The 23,973-nt window shown below is 43.6% G+C and overlaps 1 protein-coding gene across 2 annotated transcripts in view; it reads left to right on the top strand.

The window, feature by feature from the left end:
* The window catches only part of SMCHD1 (structural maintenance of chromosomes flexible hinge domain containing 1), a 397,862-nt gene that overhangs the window by 239,000 nt on the left and 134,889 nt on the right, over window positions 1-23,973 (top strand). For both annotated transcript variants that reach the window (XM_088469636.1, XM_088469637.1), the window contains exons 31-32: window positions 9,839-9,918; window positions 19,351-19,508. In XM_088469636.1, the coding sequence (XP_088325762.1) occupies window positions 9,839-9,918; window positions 19,351-19,508 (238 nt within the window). The remainder of the gene's footprint in view (window positions 1-9,838; window positions 9,919-19,350; window positions 19,509-23,973) is intronic.

The raw sequence follows: 23,973 nt of genomic DNA on the forward strand, positions 1-23,973 counted from the left end.
TACCTCAGGGTGTCAGGATTCAGCCATACTTAGACGATCTTCTGATATTGGCACGATCTCCTGATATTGGCACAATCTCCACAAGTATTGCAGCATCATCTCAGACTGATTATTGCCTGTCTACGCAGACACGGCTGGATCAAACATTGGAAAAAGTCATTGCTTTTTTTCAGTGCAACAGATGGTGCTTTCAGATGCAGACCTGAATTCTCTGGCACAAAGGATATTTTTGTCAGAAGACAAGACTGTGGCTCTTCAACTGCGGATTCACAGATTTCTCCGCAATCAGTCAGTATCTGTCCACTCAGCGATGCAGGTTCTAGGGTCCATGGTGTCCACCTTCGACATGGTGGAATATGCTCAGTTACACTCCAGACCACTGCAACAGTTGATCCTCTCCCGGTGGAACAGGAAGTACCAGTTAATAAGGTCAGATGATCCGTCTTTCTCCAGAGGTTCAGCTGTCCCTCTCTTGGTGGTTGCAGACGTTTTGTCTGAACAGGGGTCGCCCCTTCTGGATTCCAGATTGGGTGCTCCTCACTACCGATGTCAGCCTCCACGGATGGGGCTCAGTGACAGGTCGGTACACATTTCGAGGAAGATGGACAACCAAGGAGGGTCTCCTGTCCATAAACATCCTCGAACTGCGTGCAGTATTCAGAGCACTCGTTCAGGCACAGGATATACTGAAGGGCAGGCCTGTCCAGATATAGGCCGAGAACGCCACCGCAGTAGCCTACCTCAACCATCAGGAAGGCACGCAAAGTCGTGACAAACATAGTCTGGGCAGAATGTCATCTTCCAGCAATCTCTGTAATATTCATACCAGGAGTCCTCAACTGGGAAGCGGACTTCCTAAGTCGGCAGGATATACACGCCGGGGAGTGGGCTCTTCATCCAGATGTATTTCAGAGCATAGTGGACAGGGGACTACCAGAGGTAGACCTCGTGGCCTCAGGCCACAACCACAGGCTCCCCTGGTACGGGGCATCTGCACTCTGTTTGGTTTCAGTGAAAGATCGCCCCGCTGCCTGAAATAGAACTTTTTTTCAGGGTGTTTTGAGGGTTCAGCCTCCCTTTGTCCCACCAGTAGCTCCGTGGGATTTGTCTTTGGTTCTCAGGGCTCTACAGGCTTCCCCATTTGAACCCCTGAAATCAGTAGACTTCAAGTGGTTGATAGCAAGAAAAAAATACTGTCTTTGCTATCGACTCTGCCCACAGGGTCACTGATTTGTCAGCCCTTTCTTGTCAATCTCCCTTTTTGATTTTTCATCAGGATAGAGCTGCCAGGGCGGGTTACCTTCCTAAGGTAGTATCCTGCTTTTATGTAAATGAAGAAATTGTGATTCCAGCCTTCCAGTCTTCAGGCCTCTCTGTAGGTGAAGCTTCTCTGGATGTTGTACGCGCCCTACGTATCTACGTGGATCGCACCAACTCCATTAGGAAATCAGATTCTCTTTTTGTGTTGTATGGCTGTCATAAGCGAGACTGGCCAGCTAATAAACTGACTCTGGCTAGGTGGCTTCGTATGACAATTTCACAAGCTTACACACAAGCTGATCTATCTGCTCCAAACAGTGATGGCACATTCTACTCGATCCATGGGACCATCGTGGGCGTTTCGTCCTGGTGCCTCTGTTGAACAATTGTGCAAGGCAGCCACGTGGTCTTCCGTCCACACTTTTCTCAAATATTACGCATTTGAATTATTTGCCTCTCATGATGTTTCCTTTGGACGTCGGATTCTCCTTTCTACTAAACAGGAGCGTCCCCACCCTTAAAGGAACTGCTTTGGGCCATCCCAAAGGTAATTCTTATTGACCCCGAAGAAGAAAATAAGAGTTATGGTATAAATTACCTTTGTTAACTCTTTCTTCGAGGTCCACAGGGCACCCACCCTAACGCACCTGGTGTTATTGGGTAATCTTTTCTTTTGTATTTCAATGATTCCCTCTTCTTAGAGAGAGTGTTTCTGTGGTACAGTTGTCCTTCATTCTCCTCTTGCCTTCTCCTGCCTTGGGCTTAGTAACAAACTTTGGGGGTGATTCAGACCCGTACGCAAAGCAGGGCACTTTCGCAGCCATCAGGTGCAGGGTGTGCAAATTCCGTGATCGCAAGGCTTAAAGACGCCCTCTGTCAGAGTGATGGCAATGCGAACACATGCCGGTCTAAAGACACCTCCTTTTCCTTTGCAGCACACGTCATCTCCAGGAAGTGTACTGTATGTAATATCCATAACATCGAAAGCCATCGGAGCTGCTCGTAGCCCTTGAGGTAGATCCTACCCTGCCGCAAGCACTGCGATCACTGCAGGCTGAAGTACAACCAGGTGACGTGTACAATGACACCTCCATGCTAATCAGGCACGCCTGCGTTCACACATCCACACCCCCGTTTACATTAGAGATGAGCGGGTTTGGATTAATTCGGATTTTTCCCGCCAAAAATCGGGTCTCAGAAAGAGGTAAAACATCATCTTTCATGGACAAACATCATCATTCCTGGATGATGTTTGTTCATGAAAGATGACGTTTTGCCTCTTTCTGAGACCCATTTTTTTGCAGGAAAAACCGAACTAATCCGAACCCGCTCATCTCTAGTTTACATAGACCTTCCCCTGACACCACCCACAAATGGCACTGACACTCAAAGTAGCGTCCAGTCTGTGTACAACAAGCGCACAATTCCCGATCGTAGTGAGTGGCTCGCGCATGCACATTTTGCCACATGCGCAGACGGGCGACAATTGCCCATAGCGCGCGTTCGTGGCTCAGCATCTGGGTCAGAATCAGGCCTTGAGTGCCTGTAGCCAGGGGCAGGATATATATGGAGGAGGACCCAGTGCATCCTGGGAGCTAAAGCTTGTAACTGTTTGGTGCCTGGATCACTCCAACCACATACCCCAAGGTAATTCCTGTGGACCCTATGGACCTCGAAGAAAGAGTTAACAAAGGTTTGTTGTACCATAACTCTTATTTTCTGACATAGGGAACTCAAACAGAAATAAAACCTTATGGGACTAAATCAAATTTACTGCTCCCATTGTTTAGATTTAAGGGTGGAAAGTGCAGATAATTCACCAAAAAAGAAGTTTGGAATATTAGCACTCCCAGAAATGCCTCAGACTAGCTTCTATGGGGCAATTCAATTAGTTGAGAGGTCCTATCAGAATGTACTAAAACTACACTAAATATTAGAGGTCCAAGCAAAAATAAGCACAGATTTCTTATCATAACTGGAAATCTGCCCCTATGTATCAGTTTAACATACAGATGTGTCTTCTTGCATCCTTGCCACTCATGCTGCAAACGTGCACATGCATCTCTATTAGCCGTGGCTGCATGCGCCATGGTACGCCATGCCACGTACTGCGTTCACACCATGCAGTCCTATAGGGTTGTGGGTGCGAACGCAGCATGCTTACCCGTTTGTGGCAAAGATACAACTGGACATATCTGTAAGTGTATAATGTGTGGTGTGAGGGAACATAGAATGTTCTGTTATTTCTTGGCACAGATATCCACATTTTTTTATTTCACAAATTTACCACACTCATTCGAATTAGCAAAAATGATTTCTGTTCCTGGCTGCGTCCAGGTGCTCTTTCTCACCAAAATATGACGGGACGAAAGGTAAGAGAGATTCAGCAAATGTTTAAAGGGAAAAAACGTGTGTAACATATTTCACTAACTTTATGTGCCGTTGTATGTGAAAGTTATTTTAATATGTATTTCTAATAAATATAATAAATGCTAAGGACCATATCCTATTAGATGAAAAAATGTTACGTTTTCGCATGTGTAAACATAGCATACCGTTGGTCCGAATTCGGCACTTTTCGCACATATGCACACTTCCGCTATTTGCGCTACCCTATTGCGAAAGACGCAATGCGGCTTTCATGTGAAAATTCTCCGTGCTGTTGGCTGCGAAAAGTACAGGTGAAAATGTGGAAAACTGCTTGTACCCCTAAAAAAAAAAATCCAACTAATACTGGGTAACAGTATAGAAATCTTTTAAGGGACGTAATCAAAGGGTTTGCGGTTCTTATATTGGCTGTTATATTAATTTTTATGTAACAGTGAAAAAATTATAGAACGCTATAATTTAAAAAAATAAATGCTGTAGTTAAATTGGGGTACATTAAAATGGGTGTAAGTATATTTTGTGTCCTAAAACTGTAGCTTTAACAATTGTTAAAAATACACCTGTCATTTGCACCTGCAATCCCAAAACACCTATCCCATCCATAGACCCCCCAAATACCTATTCCACTACTTTTACTCCACTACTTTAAACCCATTTTCCACCACTTTTTACTTTTTCACCCCAAAATTGGCCGAATTATTATTTTTGCTTAATTAGTCATTAGGGAGGGTGTCCAAGGGGGGGTTCTGAACAAAGTCCCCAAATTTTAGCCAAAAATAGGGTTTTTGCAAAACTTTTCACCTGCTCTGAGATGGTGCTGCTATTGATTGCAAAAAGCCGCAGCCAATAGGATAGCACAATGCGATTTTGTGTGAAGTTAGCATCGGTGAAAACTTTTTGTACATCTGCAACTTATCACAGTTTATTGGATATGGCCTTAAACATTCAACTCTGTACTGCCTACTCCTACTTTGAAGATGAGGGGAGTTGTGTGCATAGCTCCATACTGGCTTCCAGGACTTTTTCCCCAAAAGTAGTGGAATCATCAAACCAGAAATAGTTCCAGGAAATCGGTCACCAGACTGACCGACAAAAGCTCAGTTGCTGACGTTTCAACAGCTCTCCGACCTCTGAGGCAGTGGATTGCTTCTAGGGGCCTGCAGGTTTCCATACAGTATTTGTACTGAACTCATTTGAATCCTTGAAGACACAAACAGAAGAGACCTCAGTTCTGTTGCTGTCTGGGGAAATGAAGCGTAACTAACAGAACACTGCTACCTCCTATCTCACCTGCCTGGAGCTAATTGAAGTCCACCTGTGTTATTGCTCCAAAATGCGCAAATTGTGGATCACAGACTGGTGCTTGTCCCCATCTGTGACTTCACTGGGGATCGACTATTGTACGGTACCCAGAGGGACCAGGCACCCTGCACCTCTGGCAAACTCTGGTCTCTACTAATGGAAACTAAAAAGTGTGGTTGCATAATTTTATTTTCGGTATACATTAAAACATTTAAAAAAAAAAATTTATGACATTTTATACACAAGACACTATAGCTCATGATTGCAAATTAAACATTTCACACAGTGTGGTGGAAACATCTGCCACTGTCAAAATACACTAATTTTATAGCTTTGTACAAAGGAGAGAATTGTCAGTAGGTACAACAGAGAAGATTGGAAAGGGGAGAGGATGTACAGAACCAGCAGTTGTTCTTGTGGTTTGAGTGGTAGTGGCGCCGGTATATTTAATGGTATCCAATATATAGATAGACAGTAAAAAGGTAGACAATGTCTAGATAGACACCAGATGTTAGACCGGCAATAGGTCAACAGGGACAAAAGATCAACAGGAAGTAAAGGTCTACATGGAAGAAGGTCGACAGGAACAAATAGTCGATAGAGTCAAAATTTTGACACGAGAATGGTCGAAACATGTTTGTTTTTTTTGTTAGGGTTAGTAGGTAACCGGTGTAATCAATATCGTGGAGCTGGTTGATGTCCTTTATTGCCTGTGCCACAACCAGGATATAGCAAGTCTCAGCTGTGGTCATCGTATGCCAAGATCCTGCTTCCAGCTTCAGCAGTTTTTGGGAGGCTGTTGTGATTAAAGGCTTCGTGCAGCCCAAGATAAGTGTGCCTCAGTCTGGCTTACTAGTGTTATATGCTAGAGGCCAGGCTTCTGGCTGCGGCAGCATTCACTGCACAGGGCTCTATTTGGGATTATATAGGCACTTAGGTTGGTTGGCAGAAAAGAGTATGGATGTTGTTTGGATCCAGTATACAATGAGGACAGCAACGCATTTCATTCACCATCATAGACTTTTTCAAGCTGTATCTTATTTCTGGGTGTTAGTTAATATGATTTTGGCCATACCTCCCTCCTTAGCTACAGCAGATATATGCTGACATATTTAGTGTATTAATCAGGCGCTGGTTGGTTATTTGTTTTATATTGAAGCCGAGTTATTGTAAAGACTCAAGCATAAGTGTCTGATATTTTGTTTTATTTCTGGAGATTGCCCTTTGACTCTCATTATAGCTATATAAGTATTTAGTTGCTGTGTATGTCGGGATGTAGCTCTGTTGAGCAGCATACTTTGTTGTCTCATTAGTTATCATGGTTTATGCATCACACAGTACCCTCTACAAATCATCAGCGACTGCATGCTCAACATATGAGAAACCACCATATTTACAATGACATGTCTATATTCATTTTATTGACTGCATGTTGTAATATTATGTTTCATGTTCATCACTATAAATGTAACTGAAATAAGCTATAACCCTTTTTATGATTTTTTTTTTTTTTTTTATGTTCAGTTTGAAAGTTACATTCCTTCATCTATTTCAGTGATCTAATAACCACAATTATCATCCATCATATAATATAGTGACAATGGGGTAGTCTCAGGGACATCTCTGAAGATCATTAGCTAACCCTCTAGCATCAGGTTTAGTGGTGTGAGCATGTACCTGTTTTGCACATGTGCTTTAATTAAGAATGAGTTCACTTGTGCTTACTGGACATGTCATGCAAGTGGATTATTGTTTGTGAGTATGAGTGCTTACTGTTGTCTCTTTGTATTCATATATTATACTTTGCTCTTATGGATGATTTACAAGACAACGCATCTGTTGATTAAACTTCCTACTTGTCCTTGTGTTCAGAGTTTTGAAGTTGACAGAGATAGAAGAACCTGTATCTAATCAGGTGATTTGAATGCTAGCAGAGTATTTCAGTAGATGTTGGAGACAATCAGGGGTATTCAATATGGGGGCGATAACATCGTTTTTGCGTTAATATCGCACTTTTGACGTCATTATCGCAGGTTTGACTTTTACACCGTATTCAATTTCAAAGACTTATCGCAGTTTTGAAAAGTCTTTGATAAAAAATAGGGATAACTTTTTCACCATTGAATAGGTGTCGAAAAAAGTGCAGAATTGGAGTTTAGGGATGCAGGCTTAAAAAAAGTAGCCTGCACCCCTGGGATTGACATTTAAAAAAGAACTGTGTCAAAAAAGTTTTTTTAAAAAAATAGGGACACCCCAAAAAATGAATTTAAAAATTGGGGTGAAAAAAAAAATGGGAAAAAATTGTTTAAGAATAGGGAAACAGGTTCAGGGCTATTCTGCAAGTATGCGGCAGATGTTTTGAAGAATAGAATTATAGCGGCAGGTGCACAAATGCAGAATTTTTAAAAACTTACTTTAGGGACATAAAAATATGCTAGTACCCATTTTCATGTACCCCAAATTTGATGGGACCACTTAAAAAAACGAAAAAAATCACCTAACTGCTCTTCTGCATCACTACTTCAATGTCGGGGAAAAAAACACCTGCTGCGGCTATTTAAATCCCCGACTTTCAATTAAAGGCTAAAACGGGGGTACCCATAGTGATCCACAAAGTTTTTACAACTTTACGGGGGGTCTTACAATTTTTTTAAGGAAAAATTCGTAACTTTACGCAAATCCAACTAAGGAGTTTCCCGTTTTCGTTAATTTTATATTGAATACGGGGATAAGCGGGAGCGCGCCCGATACTTTAACGCAGGTGAAAACTCCAATATGAAACGTTAACTTCGACAGTGAAGTTAACGTTTCATATTGAATACCCCTCATTGACTTGTCTACTGGTGTGTGAGGATAATTTCATGAGGGGCAATATCGTGATGTGGTAGGGGAATGGAGGTTAATAAGAAATCACCTACTAACAGTGGAAGGGACAGGGTCCTCAAGTATTGCCTCCAAAAATCATTACAGACAGCTGACACTGTTGCATGTTTTAAGAGGTGTATATCAAGTCTAATTGAGGTCAAAAGCTCTCACTTCAGCCCTTGCCCTTACCAGTCTACGCAGAGCAAGACTGTCAGACACTCTTTGTTTAAGAAAAAAATGGTGAAGTGAATTAACAGTGGGCATGATAGATATATTTAGTTAAATTTAACCCTTTTTTATTGTATATCATTTAGCTTGATAATACACTGCCATTATTAAGTAGTTCTCTGGCTAATTGTGTGAAGATTTTCTAATGGATTTGTGTAGTGGTGTTTGGTAACAGCGGAGTAGTATTCACTACTTCATCTTAGCAAATGGATGTTTCCCAGGTCCTTTATGATCTAGAAGTAAAAAATTTTTTTCACATTTGGTGATATACACTACAGGGAATCTCAGACTGTAAGTATCAAACTTTGTTAAAGGTCTTCAATTGTCCATACATATCTGTGTTCAAACATAATTGTATTTGAGTTCACCCTTGTATAGTGACAATAGTTCATACTAGGAGGGGTGTTCAATATGAAAGGTTAACTTCCCTGGCGAAGTTAACGTTTCATATCGGAGTTTTTTTCTGCGTAAAGGTATGGTGCGCGCTCCCGCTTATCCCCGTATTCAATATCAAATTAACGAAAACGATAAACTCCGAAGTTGGATTTGCGTAAAGTTACGAATTTTTCCTTAAGATAATTGTAAGACCCCCCTAAAGTTGTAAAAACATGGGGGAACACTATGGATACCCCCGTTTTAGCCTTTAATTGAAAGTCGGGGCTTTAAATAGCCGCAGCAGGTGTTTTTTTCCCGACATTGAAGAAGTGATGCAGAAGAGCACTTAGGTGATTTTTTTCGTTTTTTTAAGTGGTCCCATCAAATTTGGGGTACATGAAAATGGGTACTAGCATATTTTGATGTCCCTAAAGTACATTTTTTAAAATTCTGCATTTGTGCACCTGCCGCTATAATTCTATTCTAGAAAACATCTGCCGCATACGTGCAGAATAGCCCTGAACCTATTTGCCTATTGTTTAACAATTTTTTTCCCATTTTTTTTTTTTATTTTTGCACACCAATTTTTTAATTAATTTTTTGGGGCTTCCCTATTTTTTTTTAAAACTTTTTTTCACACAGTTCTTTCTTAAATGTCAATCTCAGGGGTGCAGGCTATTTTTTTTAAGCCTGCACCCCTAAACCCCAATTCTGCACTTTTTTTCGACACCTATTCAATGGTGAAAAGTTATCACCGCTTTTTTTATCAAAGACTTTTCTAAACTGCGATAAGTCTTTGAAATTGAATACGGTGTAAAACTAAAACAGGTGATATTAACGCAAAAACGTTAAAAAGTGCGATATTAACGCAAAAAACGATGTTATCGCACCCATATTGAATACCCTTATAACTGTTTATTATTTGAGACCATATTACAAGTTTGTGGGACACTATGTTGCTCCTTATGGACATTTTTGATAACCCTGGATCTGTTCATGTAAAAATTTAGGATCACATATCTATTTGATCCTTTTTGCCTGAATGTGATAGTGATGATATTAATTATATTATTTCACTGCAAATAACATTTTATTTTTAAATAATAGAATAAAATTGCACGTGTTGTGCATCGCAGACCGAGCTATGTGTTAGTTTAGCATTGTATGTTGGACATATTTAGTTGAGTACATTATACCAGATCTTTACTACAAAATAAGCAGCAAACAAAGAAATCGTTTTATTTCTCTTCATCTTAACAATGGTCTCCAATCCTTATAGTCCTATTTCTCATGGACTGTTTTACTCTAATATGTGACTATTATATGAACTATGACCCAATGATAGCTTTTACCTTGTCTTTTTTTTTTTTTACTATGAATAATCAATTTTAACTAATTTGCCTCCTTTTCATTATAACAGATAACTCCTCATCCTCAACCTTCAAAAACAGATGAAGAAGGTAGAGTCAATATGGGGATGTTTATTTTTTCTGCACCCAAGTAAGTATGAGAAATTATCGAATACGCATACTTCTGTTGATGGTTTACAATGGTAGTATTTTATTATGTTTAATGAATAGGCTCCCCCATATATACATTTTTAGAAAACACTTATTTTGCAACTCACAATTTCAATAACATATAACACATGTTTAAATGAACCATAGTATACTTAGGTGGCCTGATTACCACTGGTGTAACTTAAGCACAGGGGGATACATTAAAAATGCCGGCGGCCGATGCCTGGCATAATGCCGATGCTGCTATCACAAAGGCATCAGGATAGCGACGTCCGGCATTCCGAACACCGGCATCCTGAATGAAGAGGCTGCGGGTAAGTATTAGAATATGCTGGGGATGGAGGGTTAGGTTTATGCTTAGGCACCCCCCGGGAAGGGTTAGGGTGCTGGAAGGGGAGGTTAGAGTTAGGAACCACTGGGGGGAGGTTAGGGTTAGGCACCACCCGGGCATGTTAGGTTTAGGGTGCAGAAAGAGGGGAGGTTAGGGGGGGAGAGGGGAAGGGTTGGGGTACTTACCAGCCCCTGTTGGGATACTTCACTAGCAGGATTCTAGCGTCTGTATTTCATCCGCCAGGAATCCATCTGCCGGCAAATCATACCCAACCCCCCAGAGGCAAGCCACCATTTCCCTCTCTTTCCCAGGAGGCAAGACCACCCATTCAGAGAATAGTTATCCCCCCTCCCCTTGATTACTGGCAGGAGGAAACAACACGAGTGATTAACACTAGCATACAAGCCATCTGTGTAAAAGGGCACATGTTGCCGCTCTAACCTGTCGCACTCCTCACTCTCTCTGCGCACCCACTGGCCCCCACCCACACACCTGGCGACAAGAGACAAACTCCTCCAATGCCTCTGGGAGTTATGGACTGCTGATAATTAGCCATAATGTAGATGTTGGTGACAGCACTAATCTAAAAAAACTGTATTGTCTCTGCAAGAATTCTAACGCCACGGAAGTTGGTTTTGAATTTTTTTTATAGTATATAGCATATATAAAAGTATAAGCAGGAAATTAAAGGAATCTTGAGACAAAATATGAAGGGGTACAAGTTATTAGGAGTGCAAACAATATTTATTATCCACATGAAAGATCACCAAAGAAAAGATAATTATCACTATACCGAACACCTGTTAAAAAATAATATCGCTGATACAGCATAGAAATTTAAAAATTAAAATAGTTGTTACTTCTTATAGCCTATTTTTGAATTACCATCCTCTGGATTTGCAGACCATAGTCAAAACTTGTGCTGTTGATGAGTTCAAAATACACATTAACTGCATGTCAATTTTCCAGCATATTGGAAATGATATTCCATTCTTTATTGTATTGCAATCATTGAGTGATATATCCACGGTTCTAAATTGTTTGGCTACAGTGTTAATTCACAGTACACGCTAACATGAAGGTCCCATGTACTGTATTTTGAACTCCTAACCGATATCGCAAGTTTTGATTGCAGACTGCATATCCAGAGGATGCTGTAATTAATAACTAATTTCATTCTGGACATTTACCTGTTATTTTTTATACTGTATCAACAGTATTATTTGGGACAGATTTCCCGAGAATCTTTTCTGTGATGATTCTTCATGGGAATAATATTTTAATGCTATTTGCATGCTAATACCTTGTATGCCTCCATTTTATGTCACTGTATATTTGTTGTTTTTATATACATGATTTATATTGTATAAAATTAGGTAAAAATCAACTGTATTGCTATTTGAATTCTTGCAGAGACAGAAGGCTATCATCAATATCTCCATTTTTTACATTTGGGAAAGTGGTGAAATCATTAGCACCTGTTAAAACTATTGATTAGTATAGTCATGTAGAAATATTTACTACTACGTGTAGTGAAAAAAAAATCATAAATAAACTTTTTCTCCTGAGTTGACAACTATTCGCTAAATCCATTCTGGAAATTATAAATTATTTAAAAGAATAGTGGTTGCATTCTTAGTAGAGATGAACGGGTTCGGTTTTCAGAGATCTGAACCCACCCGAATTTTGTAGATCCGAGTCGGATCCAAGCCGGCTCGGATGTTCCCGCCTTACTCGGATCTCTCAAATCGAGGCAAAACCATAGAGACGAAATCTCGCAGCTCGCGAGCTTTCGTCTCTATATGTAGGGGACGCGGCGGGCGCCATTTACTCCAGCTGTGGAGACTGAACAGGGAGGGTGGGTAGTGTAGGGCTAGGGAGATGTGATGTGCTGTTCTGTCTGCTGTGTCCTGTTCTGTCTGCTGTGTCCTGAGCTGGTGCTGATCCATTCTGGGCTGGTGGTACTGTGCTGTCTGCTGTGTCCATCTGGGCTGTTGCTGATCCATCTGGGCTGGTGCTGTCTGCTGCGTCCATCTGGGCCCAAGTTCTGGACCCCCCCAAAAAATAAAAATATATTTTTTTTTTCGTGTAATATATATTTGTCTGTGTGCGTGTTAGGCTTAACCGCACAAGATCTAGCAAGTCGGCAACGCAACCTAGTGCTGCCCGACTCCATTCGTTATCAATCTGTGCTCTGGGCCCAAGTTCTGGAGATGGAAAAAAAATAAAAACATACTGTCTTTTTTCTTCTTCGGGATCCATGGGGTCCACAGCTATTACGTTGGGGTATGTGGATGTATCCAGGCACCAAACAGTTAATACAAGCTCTCAGCTACCAGGATGCTCAAGGTTCTCCCCACATATACCCCGCCCCTGGCTACAGACAGTCAGTTGTTCTGTTTGGTGCAGGAAGGCACTGCACTGACAGTGGGACTGCTGGAGCAGTCCCAGAGATGAGGTTTTTTTTTTCCTTTTCCTGCAGTTGAGCAGGCGGCAGATGCTGTGGATCGGCTGAGCATCTGATGGGAGATGCACGGGTCACCTGCTCCATCTACCCCCGCCGGCGCCGCGACACTGAGGCCAGTGATTTCGGTAGGGGTACAAGGTCCTGGACCGCAACCGGGATGCATGGGGGATAAGTGTGGTTGCCGCTGACGCCGGAGTCACGTGGCGGTCCGTCCTCCGGCGTGTAGACTGGCCAGGGGACTGCTGTAGTGAGGGCCGGGGTAGTCTGCCTCCTACACTAGTCCACCGGGACTTGATGTTCCTGACAGCCGGGGGGCTAATGGTGACGGCCATGTCAGTGAGCCGGGTGGATCCACACAGCATAGGGGAGGTTTGTTCTCCTCGGCGGCCCCTCCCCCAACCCTCACTACAGCCCCTCTAGGTTCTTGTGTCTGGGTTGCTCCTCCCAGCAACTTGAGTCAGCCAGAGACCACTCTTGGGTGCTCTCGATAGCTGTACACTCAGGAGGTTGGGTCAGTCTCCCTGTATGCCTCTCCCACGGTGACTGGTCATACAGAGCTCCATATTACTAGCCTTTAGGCTGTTCGTAGTGCACTAGGACCTTAGAATACATAGGCTCTGATAAAGGGTGTATATGTGTGTGTATATATATATATATATATATATATATATTATGCATTATATGTGACTTTTGAAAGCTGCGTGTGTTATGACTATCAGTCTTGTAATCTATCACGGCTGTTTCTACTTATAAACACTCTACTACAGGTATTTTGCGATGGTTAGGGGGAAAACATTGTCACATGTGTACTTAGTTCTGTTGCATAAGAAATTATGTCTAAAGAATCTGAAAGGCAGGTGGCAGAGGCCCCTGTGCTGGTGTCTTGTAGGGCCTATAAAGCGGGATTGTCCCCTCAGGATTTTATACAAAATGGTTTGTGTGCTCACTGTTTTAGGGAGTCACCACAGCAGTCAAACTTACCAGCCTCTGGACAGGAGCCCCCTTGGGCTTCTTTTTCCCAGATCATGGCGCAGGTTGCGGAACGATTGGCAGTTCCAGTGGCCCAGTGATGAGATATCCTCAGCCGCTGCAACCAGCTATGTTTATGCCCCCTATGCTGCCATCCTGGAAGGGATATGTATGCGCATGCAGGTCAGGGAATGCCTTCATCTTCAGCAGCTTTTCAGCAGCCGCTGCAAACAGCTACATCAATGCAGCCAAAGACCAGAAGACGTTCGGCCTCATGTAGGCCAAGCCACGTACTCCGATACGTCCTCTGAGGAGGGTGAGGAGGCACATGTTTCCTCTCAGGATTCTCTTTCGGGAGAAGAAGGGGATCATTTTCCAATAGTTGATGTCCCTTTTTTAATTAGGACAGTTAAAGCAGTGTTGAACATAGATGAAGAAGAACCACTGCAAAGAAAGGCGCCTATGTTTAAGCGTCAGAGAGTGGTGATAGCGGAGCTTCCCAAATCATAGCACTTGTCAGAGCTTTTGGGGGAAGCATGGAACGTTCCGGATAAAAAGTTCCATCTTACCAGAAAGGTTGTGGCTTTATACCCTACGGAACAATGTACTAAATGGGAAGTTCCACTGTCGGTGGACGCACATGTGGCACATCTGGTAAGGAGTGCCTCATTTCCCATACCGTCTGTATCGTCTCTAAAAAATCCCAGCTATGGCTACGGCTTGGGTTGCCAAAGCCATCAAAGAATGGATGAAAACTTTGGCGGAATCCCTGCCAGAATTGTCTAAGGAGCAGCTGGAGAATGTCTCCTATGTCAAGGAGGCTTCATCCTATTTAGGAGAGGCAGCTTTGGATGCCGGAATATTATCTTCTAGAGCAGGGGTTCCCAACCACGGTCCTCAAGGCACACTAACAGTCCAGGTTTTAGGGATAGCCATACTAGAGCACAAGTGACTTAATTAGTACCTCAGTTATTTTGATTTAACCATCTGTGCACAATCATGGATATCACTAAAACCAGGACTGTTAGTGTGCCTTGAGGACCGAGGTTGGGAATCACTGCTTTAGAGCGTTGGCTGTCTCTGTTGTGGCACACAGAGGCCTGTGGTTAAGGGATTGGAAAGCGGATTCAGGGTCTAAGAAGGCCTTGGAATCCCTTCCATTTGCGGGAGGCATCCTTTTTGGCACGGAGCTGGACAAAATTGTGGCTACGGTGGCAGCTTCTAAAACGGCTGGTCTACCCTCTGCATCTGTTCCCAGGCCAAAAGGATCATCCTTTCGGCCGCAGGGGAAGGTTAGAGGTCAATCCTCAACTAGAGTCAGCTCTAGCAGAAAACCACTATCTGAAAAACCCTGGCAGAATAAACGTCCGGTTTCCAGGTCTCAGGATAAGCATGGGGCCTGATGGGGTGGGCCTCCCCCTGGGGGATCCCAGGGTAGGAGGCCGACTTCTTCTGGTTTCAGACACCTGGCATCTCATGACAACAGATGCCTGGGTTCGGGAAGTGGTCTCCCAAGGATATGCTCTGACATTCTGGAGAAGTCCCCCCCGAAGGTTCTTTGCCATAACCCAGCCAGTGGGTTCAGTGAAAGCCTTTGCCCTACATCCCTGGATATCCAGGATGCTTATCTGCATATACCAATTGCGCCATCCCACCAGCAGTTTCCGCGGTTTGCTGAGGGCAGGATCACTTCCAGTTCCAGGCACTGCCGTTTGGTTTATCCATTGCCCCTCGAGTGTTTACCAAGGTGATGGCAGTAATAATAGCGTGTCTCAGGCGCCGGCATGTCAGAACTCTGCCATACCTGGACGATCTCCTGTTATTAGGACAGTCTCCACAGGAGTTGCAGTATCATCTCGAGTTGACGGTCTCCTGTCTACACAGGCACGTTTGGATCATAAACTGGAGGAAATCCTCACTCCAGCCAGTGCAACAGTTGGTACATTTGGGGGCATGCCTGGACTCCGTGGGGCAGAGAGTATATCTGCCGGAGGACAGTGTATTTTTTTTGTAAATTTTTTTTCTGCACCTTTGCTACACTATTGGTGCTTGTGACACTGCTTCAAGACTGCAGAAAATATGGAGGGCTGTCACATGACAGGAGAGCAAGGCCAAGAACCACGTTGTAGCTGCCGCCAGCAGTGCAAGGCCATCAACTTCCTCGTCCTCTATGAAGGCTCATGCCCCAGGGCTTAAGTCACGCCATCGATATGGTAAAGCTACTTTTACTGAAGTTAAGAAAAAAAAATTTAAAGGAAATTTGCCTTTAGATAAACAAAAAATTGGCAATATGCCATTCACTACGCGAAGTGGCAAGGAAAGGATAAGGCCTTGGCCTATCTTTATGAAGACTGCTGGTTCTGATTCTGATAGGCCTTTGGAAAAAACTGCGTGCCCTGAGAAATCGAAATCACAAATCCCCGAGGAGAGTGCAAGTGTGTACGCGGTTGCCATGTGTGAGCCAGACCTAAATACTAATGTACTGGAGGATCCTCCAAATTCCAACATTTGTGGGATCCAAGCGCCTTCGATCTCCAACATCAACACCTGCATTATCATCAACAATTGACTATTGACTTAGGAATTAAGTATAACAGCTGTCACCCAGTTTCACAGCGGATCACTGACGCCATGATGGCTGTGCTAGTATTAGATGGTGAAATAATAAAAAATGAGGATGATAGTGTGGAGGAAGTGCAAAAAGAGGATGAGGGGGAAATTTGTGTACTATCTGTCACTAATGTGGATGTTGATAAGGAAGGATGTGGTTTGCGTAAGTCAGCCACCAGTGGCAGCAGTTATTGCTGATGATAAAAAGAAAGCCAGAAAAGCAACGTCTTGGGTGTGGAATTATTTTAATCTAAAGTTGTGAAGGCACCTGTTCCATTTGTAAAGCCAAAGTTAGCAGAGGAAGGGTCGTTAACCATCTAGGCACCTCCTCCCTGTTACGTCATTTGCAGCAAGTTCATGCAATTTGTTTAACAAAATTATAATTTGTAAAAAAATAAGCAGTCCAGTAACAGCTACCAGCAGTTTGGACCAGCACATGCAATCTCCACCACCAACACCCTCATCATCAAACTCATCCTCAATAATTGAAGGTAGTCCTTCCAAAAAATGTTTTGTAGGGGCCCAAACAAACCAAGGAGTTCAGCCATGAAAGTGTCAGTCCTAGTGGCTAAAGTGCTTGGTTTGTTAAACTGTGCATGTCCTTTTTAATATCCCACATAAGAGTGGGTGGGAGGGACATTTCCATCTTGCACATCTTTCCTTTACATTGGGGCATTGCCGACTGACATTATTATAGTTTATTAAACAGCCATCCTGTCTGCCACTGCTGTTTGGCAATGTTTCATAGATGTCCTATATTTTTTTTAAACTGCCGTGCGTTTGTGCTGCTGCTCTGTTGCTTACTTTAGCCAGCCAGCTCGCTGCAGCCTTTGGCCTGTATTGGTGAAAAATAGTGAAATCAATATTGTGAGCTGTGAGGTGGTTAAAAATGCCTAGAAATGCCTGAAAATGATTGGTATTAAGGTTAATAATACTGTAGGAACAAAAACAGGCCCAAATTATGTGGTTTTAGCTGTTTATATAATTTTGGGGAAAAAATACAGATCCAAAACACGGGGGTCAGCGCACATCTCTAATTCTTACACATATCTTACTGTTTTTATACTATTGTAATGAGTTTTAGATGAATGAAAACAAAAACTTTGATCATCTGCATTAAAAGTCTTCCCACTTTACGATTGCCAGGTGAACAGGGTCGGTTTTTGAGAACATCCTTTGTTTCTGTGTGGCTAAAATGTGCAAGGGCACACAACAGAGGAATGTGGCACTATATTGTTCTGCCTCTTCAAATACTCAATGTATCATAATAATTTATTGTAATTAGCTATCTAATTTACTGTAAGTTTTCATTCCTAACTGTATCGGACATCTTCCTTGCTGGACATAGTTGCTCAAGACAACCATAGGTTATGTTGTCTGTATTCCAATATATTCTGGATTGGCAATCTCATCTCTTATACCTGCGGTATTGAACCCATCAATCACTGTATGCTATTTGCAAAGTATGGAGAAGAATTTCTTTGTTTTTGGCAGGCAGGGAAAGTAAGGAGAGCTAATGCAACAGATGTATTGACAGCCAGAAGTTTTAGCAGCCAAACAGTTCAACAATTTAGTTGTTAATTATTTGCATTATTATAATAAACTGGACATGTATAGAGCATTTAAATATAATTTTTAACTGATATCTTTTGTAAAAGTAATCTTACAAAATCGCATAAATCCTAATTTATATTTGTTTAATTAGTTTTCCAAACTTCTGTATGTGGATAATGTCCTTTAATCCAATTGTTGGGGGGAATTTGAGATGGTATGCGGATAGAAGATTGACAATGTAAAGGTTGACAGTCAATGGGTCAACAGATACAAAAGGTTGACAGTCGACAGGGTTAAAAGGTTGACGGGTTCAAATGGTCGCCACAAAAATGGTTTTATGACTTTTCAACATTTTTAGGGTTAGGCACTTGGGGTAGGGTTATGCTGCTGGAGGGGACAGTTAGGGTTAGGTTTAAGCATTAGGGGAAGGGTTAGGGACCAGGAGGAGGGTTAGGATTAGAGTTAAATTACAAAAAAAAGTGTCGACTATTTGAACCTGTCAACCTTTTGCATGTCGACCCATTGACTGTCAGCCTTTACATTGTCAATCTTTTATACCACACCCATTTGAGACATTTGCTTGTGGTAAGGTTCAGATGTCTATACACACTGTGTTTGACTGGAAATTGGGCTGGTTTAAAATACTGACAACCCTAAGTAACATCTGATTTTAGTATTAGATTTTAGTGGTGTCAAACAATGTTTATCCCACTTAAAGCAGGCTGGTATTTTGTTTTAGATCATATTTGAAAATCAAAAACACCTTGATTGAAGTCTAGGTCTAAGTGTGCAGAGTTCTACAGCTTCTACTGTGCATTACAGATGTCACTCAGCTTTGATATAAATCACTGCCTAGTAAAAACACTCAGTTATCACCTGAGTGTGAGCAGTATACTATACACAAACATATCCAACACACACTGTATATTGCTGTAATGGTGTGTGCATTATTTTATTATTTATTTATTTACAGTTTCTTATATAGCGCAACAAATTCCGTCGCGCCTTACAATTTGAATTAACATTATACTGGGTTGTAAAAGACATACATACATAAAAGACATACATAAGGGTAAGAGAGCCCTGCTCGCAAGCTTCCAATCTATGTGCATGTCGATGTAAGGAGCGCTTATATTCACTTAAATGTATGAAAGTGTTAAAATTATAATTTCTGACATATTAACAATATGTTTGAAATTATAGTTTAGGAAAACTCTTGGTTAATTAGGCTTAAACAGTTTGAAGACTCAAGTGTACCACGATCCCAGCGATCAGAGAGCATACTTATACAACAAATGATAACTCATCTAGTTTGTGAAATGCCCTTAACCCCCAGAGAATGCTTGGTCACAAATTGACACTGAAATCTGGAAGACATGATAGTGTTATATGCATAATAAAGTGTTTATCAGCAATATATGATGCTGTATCTGCACCTGTATAGTTTTACCTAAAATATGCAGTTTTTCCCTTATTTTTAGGGGGATGTATTCCTTGCAATGTAAGGCTGTATATAACAAGAACAACCTGGAAACTCGTCCAGTAAAAATACATGTTATACCGGATCCTGATAAACCAGCCATTGTTTCTGTTAAGTTTGCTGAATTTGTGCAGTTTACAGCTGGGAAAGTATTCCCTGGTAAGTAGATCAGTTGTTCAAATGGGATGCGGTCAATATCCCGATTGTGGGGTTTACGGTGGTCCGAATGCTGCTGCCAGAATCCTGACTCCAGCATCCCGACCGCCAGAATCTCGAAGTTAAGTAGCAGGGTTGGGTTAGGTACTAAGGGGGGGAGGGTTAGGTGTGGGGAGGGGGAGGTTAGGTTCATGCACCAAGGAGGGTTTGGAGAGGGGGGAGGGTTAGGATACCTACCAACAGGTGTCTGTATCCTAACCCTGCCGGGTTGCTGAGCACCGGCATCCTGTACTCATCCCGTACCCAACCCATTCAAATGTTTTCTCCTGCAACTGTCTTATAGAGCAGTGGTTCCCAAACTATTTTGAATCACGGCACCCTAGAGTGTCAACATTGTTTTCATGGCACCCCTAAGTCAAAAGTTTGTTATTGATAAATTCAGAATAAATGTAGTAAAGTAGTAAAGTTAAGTAAATTGTGCTTACCTATCATCCTTAGGTTCAGTTATGTGGTGGTGGACAGGTTTGCACTTCTTTTTGTCCATATATTTACATTACATTGACCACAAATAATTTGATTTGGTGCTGGACAACCAACCTGAGACACCCCTGCAAGTGTCCCGAGGCACCCCAGGGTGCCACAGCGCACAGTGTAGGAACCACTGTTATAGAGTGTAAACTAGAAATGCAGGTTACTTTTTGTGATAACTCTGTAAGAAATGTAACCATTTGAAATAAATACACGTGGGCCTGATTCAGAGTCTGACACAAAGTGGATGTAATTGCGGAGAGCCGCGGAAGCCAGATTTTCTTCTGCCTTTTGCTAACGCAAGTATCCGTAGGGTTTCAAGTGAGACGCCACACAGCACACTGTTTTTGCATCCACTGCCGCAACCATCATCATTAGTATCAGCACTTACTGTACACTTGCCCTATGCTTAGTGCAAGAGATCCATGAGAAACTGGTTTCCCTTCACTGTACACACGCACCTCAAAATAGCATGAATCTCTAGCTATTTCTACTGCAGGGTCCATAGGGTATCCACAGGATACCTTGGGGTATAGGTGATGACGTCAGGCATCGGGCACCACAGAGTTAAATTTCTTCATCCTCCCAGGATGCACTGGGGTCCCTCTGCTATACCCTTCCCCCGAGCCTCAGGCATCTCAGTTTTCGTTGGTGCCCGGCACGGAGTCGGATGCACCTCTACAGAGGGGCGTCTGTCAAGGCCCCTGAAGGTTTCCTTGGGCAGCTGTGGCTGCACACTAAGAGTGTACAGCATAGACAGTTAGTGCTGACGTCCATGTAGTCACTCCTCCACCCCCCAGTACTAGAACACCGTTACCGATCCGGGGATGCTGGTTGGTAACAGGGGTCACAGCGGTGAACCCTGTTACCATGTACTGTGGCCGGATTTACGGGGATGCATAAGCGGCGGGATACACACAGTCCTGAGTCCCCAGGCAGGGGGCTTCCTGGGGCCTGGTCGCAGCGTGGAGCCAGGTACTGATCCTGCGCTTCCACCTCGGCAGCCATTTTAATTACATGGGAAACGTTGCTGGATGCGGTGAGCGGTGGCTAGTGGTCCGGGTCCCCCCTGCATACCTCTCTGCGCTAATAGTGCAGGGTTGTTCTGCATTGTATGTGACTTAATGCTAGTACTGCTGTTTGTACTTTCACTTTATACTGTCAGCCATTTTAACTGTCCCTGTCTTCTCTGCTCAAAGCCCTTCCGGTGCGGTATTTGCAGTGCGTTATTACCTCACTTTACACAGATTGTTGGGAGAGGTGGGTCACATACAGCTCGTTCACTATGTCTGATAGCGAGCACGATTTTTGTCTGCGGCCAAAGTGTACCATATGTCAGTACAATTGGTGGAGGGTGATGGAAATTCTGAGGGGCTATGTAAGGTGCGCTTTTTAATGTCACGCCCTATTTCTGTCACGGCACCTTTGCAGGAGCCACTATGAGCTTGTTTTGCTAAGGCACTTACTACCCTGGTGGGCCAGCTGGCGACATCCCCTGCGTTACCGCAGATGTGGTTCTCACAGCACTCAATGGTGTCGTCTCCCATGCAGGGGTTCCCCAGGCAATTGGTGGTGCCCCAGAGTCTCCCGCTCTCCCCCCTTCAGGTCACACCTGAGCCTGCACGGGTCAGCTCTCTGTCCAATAAGGTGCAACACCTGTCGGACGTTTTACAGGGAGTGTCTTCATTGCGGCCGCATAAGCGACCTTTGCCCCCTCAGACCACACAATATGATCAAGATGATGTGACCACTGATGATGGTGAAATGTTAGACCTTTCTGACCAAGAGACTCTCTGTGTAAGTCTAAGGTATACATACCGGGCCTTATACGTGCAGTTCGTACGGCCGGCCCTAGTTATTGATGAGGACGATCCTCCCGTGACTAAATCAAAATATGCCTTCTTTAAGGGTATTAAGTGTGATGTCGCTGTATTTCCCCCATTCGGGTCACCTAGTGGACCATTTAGAGGAGGCGTGGAAAAACCTGGGTAAGCAGTACCAGCCTCAAAGGCATTTGTCCGTTGCATACCCCTTTGCAGACAATTGTTTCTGAAAATGGGAAACACCTCCACAAGTGGATTCTCATATCACACGCCTTGTGAAGAGTGCTACAGTGCCCATGCCATCCATGTCCTTCTTAAAGGATTCCACGGATCGTAAGGTGGAAATATGCCTGAAGTCCATTTATACCCTTGCTGGGGGGGCGTCCAGACCGGCTATGGCTGTGTGCTGGGTGGCTAGAGCCATGGAGCACTGGGCTGATAGCCTGGAGGCGTCTCTGGACATTGACTCGTCACCTGAACAGGTGGAGTTAGTGGGAAACTTAAGAGATTCGGCCACTTATATTAATGAGGCAGCCTTGGATATCGGTCTCCTTGCTTCCAGGATCTCCTCGGCGGCAGTGGCAGCTCGCCGCACCTTATGGTTGCGGTCTTTGAAGGTGGATGCAGATGCAAAGCAGGGTTTGGAATGCTTGCCTTTTGATGGACAAGTCCTATTTGGACCTGATCTGGACAAAATTGTGGCCACTCTGGCGGCAGCAGAGTCTGCGTGTCTGCCATCGGCTACGGTCCCATCAGGGTCGGGTTCTTCATCCTTTCAGCCTTATAGAACCCAGGGTAAGTCCAAGGTACAGTCCTTTCCGAGACAGACAGGAGTCAAGAGAACTGCAAAGCCAAAGAAACAGACTTGGACTACCAAACGTCCTGCTCCCAAGTCCAACGACAAGCCTTCGGCCTGATGGGACGGGTCTCTCTTTGGGGGACCCCAAAGTGGGAGGCCGACTTCTTCGATTCGCCCAATGCTGGCATCTGACCACTTCAGACACTTGGGTAAGAGAAGTAGTTTCTCAGAGGTATGCCCTCTCCTTCTAGCGAAGGCCTCCCAGCCGGTTTTTCCCCACTGATCTTCAGTCCAATCAGGACAAGGCCCTGGAGCTCAAGAAGGTATTGCGGACTATGCTCCAGGCAGGGGTCATAGTGCCGGTTCCTTTGTTTCAGGGGGGATTGGGGTATTACTCCAATATTTTCTGGTACAGAAACCCAATGGGTCCTCCCGGCAAATACTCAATCTCAAATCCCTCAACAAATTTTTGAGGGTGGAGACCCTGCGTTCCATCATTTTAGCGATGGAGCCTGTGGATTTCATGGTGTCGCTGGATATTCAGGATGCTTACCTGCATATCCCTATTGCACCAGCACTTCCTCAGATTTGCAGTGGTCAACGATCATTACCAGTTACCAGTTTCAGGCACTGCCTTTTTGGTCTGGCCACGGCACCTCGTGTGTTTACCATAGTTATGGCAGCTCAACTGCGGATGCATGGGGTTCGCTTGTTACCCTATCTGGACGACCTCCTGCTGTTGGCAGAGTCTCCAGAAATACTTCAGAGCCATCTGCAACTAACAGTCTCTGTGTTGCAGACTCACGGTGGGCTGATAAATTGGAAGAAGTCCTCCCTGGTGCCATCACAGAGGATGATCCATCTAGGAGCTCTGTTGGACTCCCAACATCAGAGGATCTTTGTGACAGAGGAAAAGATCTCTGCCTTATAGGCAAAGAGTCGCATTTGCCTGCAGAGTCGCCGGGTGTCTATTCACTTGGCGATGAGATTGTTGGGTTCCATGGTGTCAATGTTCAACATGGTGGAGTTCGCCCAGTTACACTCCAGACCTCTGCAGAGGTTAATTCTCTCCAAGTGGAATGCGTTGTCCCACCGGATATAGTCACAAACAATGGTGCTGTCACTGGAGGTACATCGGTCTCTGGCCTGGTGGCTACAGACTGCTCACCTGAATCAGGAGCGCCCCTTTTGGATTGCGGACTGGGTCCTTCTGACAACGGACGCAAGTCTCCGAGGCTGGGGAGCAGTGACTGGTCCGCACTTCTTCCAGGGAAGATGGATGCCAGCGACATCTGTCCTTCCTATCAACATTTTGGCA

This window comes from Taudactylus pleione, unplaced genomic scaffold (assembly GCF_031769625.1).
Source record: "Taudactylus pleione unplaced genomic scaffold, aTauple2 ptg000093l, whole genome shotgun sequence".
Lineage (NCBI taxonomy): Eukaryota > Metazoa > Chordata > Amphibia > Anura > Myobatrachidae > Taudactylus > Taudactylus pleione.